The 5,294-nt window shown below is 33.7% G+C and overlaps 1 protein-coding gene across 1 annotated transcript; it reads left to right on the forward strand.

Annotated features, from left to right (window-relative positions):
- The first annotated feature begins 1,723 nt into the window (after nt 1–1,723).
- Nucleotides 1,724–5,091, forward strand: LOC111285362 (G-type lectin S-receptor-like serine/threonine-protein kinase SD3-1). Its single transcript, XM_089761570.1, has 3 exons — nt 1,724–1,787; nt 2,236–2,412; nt 2,660–5,091. Exons 1-3 carry the CDS (start codon nt 1,724–1,726, stop codon nt 5,089–5,091), a joined length of 2,673 nt encoding a protein of 890 aa, XP_089617696.1.
- Nucleotides 5,092–5,294: the final 203 nt, after the last annotated feature.

Genomic DNA, 5,294 nt, shown 5'->3' on the forward strand with positions numbered 1-5,294 from the left:
ATATTAATAAATAAATTAAGAAATAATATTATAATATATTAATAAATATTATTATATATAATAAATATTATAATAATATATTAGTAACTAATATATTATTAATAAATAATATAAAGAATAATATATAGTTTTATTTTAAGTATTTTTTATATTAACATAATATTTTAATATTAAATATTATTATTAAAATATAATTATTTTTTAATATTAATAATTTTAATAATAATTAATGTCAATATATTTTAATAATAAATAATTTTTAATATATTAATAGTTATAATAATATTATTTGAAAAAATTAGATTTTCTAAAAAACAACTAAATAACATAAAATATTTTTCATTAACTCATCCAAATAACAAAAAATCTCTTTCAATTTAGAAAATATAAACATTTTCCAAAAGTTATTTTCAACGAAATAAACGGAGCTTAAGTTTAAAAAAGGCAAAAATAATAAAAAAAAAACTCTAAACTTTATTACTTAAATAAGTTTTTATATCTTTATTACATATAAATAAGTTTTAAAATTTTAATTTATATGCAAATAAAATTCTTAATATTTAATATATACTTAAATAAACCCTCAATATAAATTAAATTTTCATTAAAATAAAGATATATTTGAATATAAATAAAAAATATGACTTATTTGATACAATAAAAGTATAAATAGTTATTTAAAAAGATAAAATAATTCAATAGATATTTTAATATTTTAGCCTTTAACAAAAACATCATAAGAATTGTTTGTATGCATTTTTATGGAGTCCATCAAGATTGTAAAATTAATTTATAAAGCTTAATATACGTACCTGATTCCTTTCTTTTTTAAAATCTTTTCTTCTTCTCTAACGGCCTTTCAAGGCTCATCTAGTCTGATTAATTTGATCTTTTCGCAACCCACATCTTTATCGAAATCTCTATAAAAACTTTTTATGAAAAACTATTTAATATATTATTAATGAAGTTTTTTTATTTCATAAATAGAGTTAACATAATAATACATATTTTACTTTTATTTTTATTTTATTTTTTTATTTTTTTAATTATCTACAAAACATATGTTATTTTTTAATTTCGCTTATGAAATTAAAAAAATTATGTTGATAATATATTTAATAATTTCTCCTATTTTATATTTTTTTAATTCTTCTTCTTTTTTTTTTCTCATTTCTTTGAGAAGCATTTGGAAAGAAGTTTAATTTTAATTTTTTTTAAAAGACAATTGAGGGCAACTTGAAAAAAGAAAGGGACACCTATCATTTAGGCTGGACAGATATCAGCCATGGACCCAAAAGGTGATTTAAATTAATAGAGGTATAGGTAATACAAAATTTTATTTTCTGAAATAAAAGCTCATTTATACCCTTTCAACAATTTCTTTAGCCCTAATGAAAAATAATTTTTTAGCTACATATCAAGCAGTGCAAAAAGCAAAAGGTCAACCAATTAAAATTTCAAATTGCCTGTTATCAACACCAAAACTTGCACGAGTCAAATATCAAGCAATCAAATATATAAATTTGCCCAGTGTTGACACCAAAACCAAAGAAAATATGCATGATCATTAAACCAAATGACAGAGTGTCGCTAGGGTCATTGTAATAAAACGATCGAGGGTTGCTACAAGGAACTCGTGGATGGCTTGCTATGGAGGGTAAGGAATGGGAGGTCCGTTTATTTTTGGACAGTTAGATGGCTTGGGGAGCTTTTCGTTGACCAGATGGAGGGTGTCCAAGATTTTGTGGATGTTAATGCTAAAGTGAGCGATTACTTTGATGAACAAGGTGGGTGGAATTTCTAATCTAAGTTTTTACCCGTCTTCCTACATATATATATATATATGTTGTTTTAAAAGTTGTAGGCTATATTTCCTATTTAGATTAATTAAGTTGATGGAGGATTGTTGGCTTTGGCACCATACAAATGGAACGGAATGTTCATTTCCAAATTGGGATGTGTAGTGTTAACACATTTGTATTAAGATGGTTTGAGGTTCGATTGGATTTGGAAGCTTACTGCACCAACTAAATGGATTCAGTTCGTGTGGCTAGCTGGGGGAGATAAACTGCTTACTAATCACCTTAGTTGTGGAGCTTGTGTAGTATGTGGAACTTAAGAGGAAAGCATGTTGCATATATGTTAAGTGTGGTGAGGCTAGCAAGGTGTGGAAATTTATAGAGGCAATGCAATTTCGGATTGATTTTTTTGATTGTGTTAATTTGAAAATTTTAGATGTGGTGTCTAATATCATGATAGGTGCGCAGGAAGCTTTGGGCAGCTGCCAAGGGCTAATGTTTGGTTCGATGGAGTCCTCTAAATGTCGATATGGTGAAGATGAATACAGGTGGGGCCTCTCGTGGAGGTTTAATTCATTCACATACCGATGCTTGGTTAGTGGGATGAGTGATTGTATTGCATGTGATGAGATTTGATTTTATTGTCGCTTGGGAAGAAAGTGATTTTGGAGTTATTTTACTCTTTACGGCTTACACTGTAGTTAGTGCTGGTGGTGGAAGAAAAGAAAAAGTAAACAACCTCGATTCCATCGAAAGAAGATACGAATCCATAATATTCAAAAATTAAGTTAGTCTTTGTTTCAAAAGTCACCCAAAAAGCAGTTTTTTCCTCCGTCTTTTCTTTACTCTCTCAAACGCAGCTCTACTCATCAGAGCTACTTACCTCTCCTCTTCTGCCGCAGCTGAAATGTTTCTACCTTCGCCCGATCATCTGGATTTTCAAGGTAAGGGCTTCAGATTCGGCTCTGCTTTACTTGTGGTTCTTGTTCTGGGTTTTGCATATAGTGGGTTTTCGGATGAGTTCCCAATGGTATCCGTACCTCTTGGGTTTGAGATTTTTGGGTCTGATAGAAGCAGGACTTGGGTCTCCCAAAATGGGTTTTTTGCATTTGGGTTCTTGGAGGATTACCAAAGAGCTGATAATATTGATGGCTTTGTTGTTGGAATTAGGTATAACTTAGGAGTTAAAGCTGCAAATTTGCCTGTCTGGACTGTTGGTGGGGGTGTTAGGGTATCTGAAAACTCTACAGTAAGGCTTTCCTTGGATGGGAGGCTGATTTTGTATGATAATCCTAGTGGTTTAATTGTTTGGAGTAGTAATACTTCTAGTTTGGGTGTTAAGAAAGCTACCCTTTTGAATAACGGGAACCTTGTTCTCATGGATTTGGATGATAATGTGGTTTGGGAGAGTTTTGATAGCCCAACTACTACTCTTCTTCCAGGCCAGTCTTTACATTTCCCTCAAACCTTGAGGGCCCCTTCCACAAAATCTGTATCTAGTTACTATAATTTTGTTATTCGGTACTCAGGAGAGCTTGCCCTTGTATGGGAAGCCAATGTCACGTATTGGCGGGTTCATTTGAGCTCCAATGATGTTATTAAGGAAGCTGAATTTGATTCTAATGGTGCTTTTGGGCTAATTGATGATAAAAGTAGAAGGGTTTGGTCAATAACAAGTAAGGACTTTGAAGACCGCTCTGCGGTTTTGAGGCATCTTAGGATTGATTCTGACGGTAACCTGAGAATATACTCATGGCTTAATTCGCTTCGTGTTTGGAGAGTAGAATGGCAGGCAGTTGAGAACCAGTGCAACGTTTTCGGTTCTTGTGGTTTGTACAGCATTTGTGGCTTCAATTCAACCGGACCTATTTGTGATTGTCTGTATCAGGATTCGGTTACTTGGGGATCCGACCTTCCCTTGGTAGATTCAAGTGGTTCTGGATGCAGGAAAATGGCTGATTTGGATAACTGTAAGATGAAGACTAGCATGTTAACCCTGAGAAGGACAGTTTTGTATGGCCTTTATCCCCCTCAAGATGTTGATATGATGCTAAGTGAGGCAGCTTGTAAAGAGTATTGCTCCAATGATACCAGTTGTGTGGCAGTCACTTCAAAAAATGATGGTTCGGGAGTTTGTACGGTTAAAAGAACAAGCTTTGTAAGTGGCTATAGGAGCCCATCTATTCCTGCAACTTCCTTCTTGAAGGTGTGTTTGGTTCCTCAGGCAGTTTTAGCAAGAGGAGCTAATCCCCAAAACAATGCCAAATCATTTCCTTTGACATCTGAAGGATTCGTTGGTCATGGAGGTGACAAGAAAATGTTTATAAGGGCTATCATTTTAATAGTTTCAGTAACAACCATGGGCTTTATAACAATTGAGATGTTTGTATTTTGGTATATTTATCGGAGACGACAAATTAAAGAGCAAGCAAGAATCCCATTTGGAAAGGACATTCAGATGAATTGTCATTACAGTTTTCTCATCAGAGTATCTTTTGAAGAGATAAAAGAGATGACTAGTAACTTTGCAAACCAACTTGGCCCCTCTGTTTACAAAGGTGTGTCTCCCAATGAAATCCCTGTTGCTGTGAAGGTATTGAACAATGTTGTTGCAACTGAGAAAGACTTCCGAGTTTTGGTTTCTACCTTGGGTGGAATGTATCATCAGCACCTGGTGTCTCTGAAGGGCTTCTGTTTTGAAGGAGAACAGAAGTGTCTGCTATATGAATATGTCTCAAATGGCTCTTTGGATAAGTTTCTGTTTAACATGGAGCAAAGAAAGTCTGAACTGAATTGGCAACAGAGGCTTGATATTGCCCTTGGGGTTGCCCGAGCCCTTGCATATTTGCACACACAGTGTCAAACTTGTGTTGCTCATGGGAACTTGAGGCTTGAAAATGTCTTGCTTGATGAAAAGTTTGTTCCAAAGGTTACAGATTTTGGGCTTAGGACACTAGTCGGAAAGGAAGCAGCCTCTTCTTCAGAGTCTCCAGCAGAAAGAGATATTTTCATGTTCGGAGAGCTGCTGCTGCAAATTGTTACATGTGAAAGAGACATTCTTGGCAGTAATATGCATTCACTTGTTTCCATGATTAATGAAGAACATAAATTGGAGGATAGCGTTGAATCTGAAAAATTAGAAAGAGCAATAAAAATAGCTCTTTGGTGTTTGCAAAACCAGCCATTTTTACGGCCTTCCATTGGTGAAGTGGTTAGGGTATTGGAAGGTTCACTTTCAGTGGATAGGCCCCCATTAAATTTTGCTTTTAAGCAGGGCCTGATAAATGATTGACTGATATTGAAGTAGATTCATCGAAGAAAGCTGACTTGGATTAGGAAGAATGTAGTGTAGTCAAAGCTTATTTTCAGCGGTGGGAATTTCTGGGAGTTCAGTACATATTTGGTTTGTGTCGATGAACCCCTCAAGTGTATTACTAATGTGAAATGCTTCGACGCTCCCAAGTTCTATATTTTCACATTATATGTAGAATATTG

This window comes from Durio zibethinus, chromosome 6 (genome assembly GCF_047325235.1).
Source record: "Durio zibethinus cultivar Kanyao isolate XHJ-2024 chromosome 6, ASM4732523v1, whole genome shotgun sequence".
In the NCBI taxonomy this organism is placed as follows: Eukaryota; Viridiplantae; Streptophyta; class Magnoliopsida; order Malvales; family Malvaceae; genus Durio; species Durio zibethinus.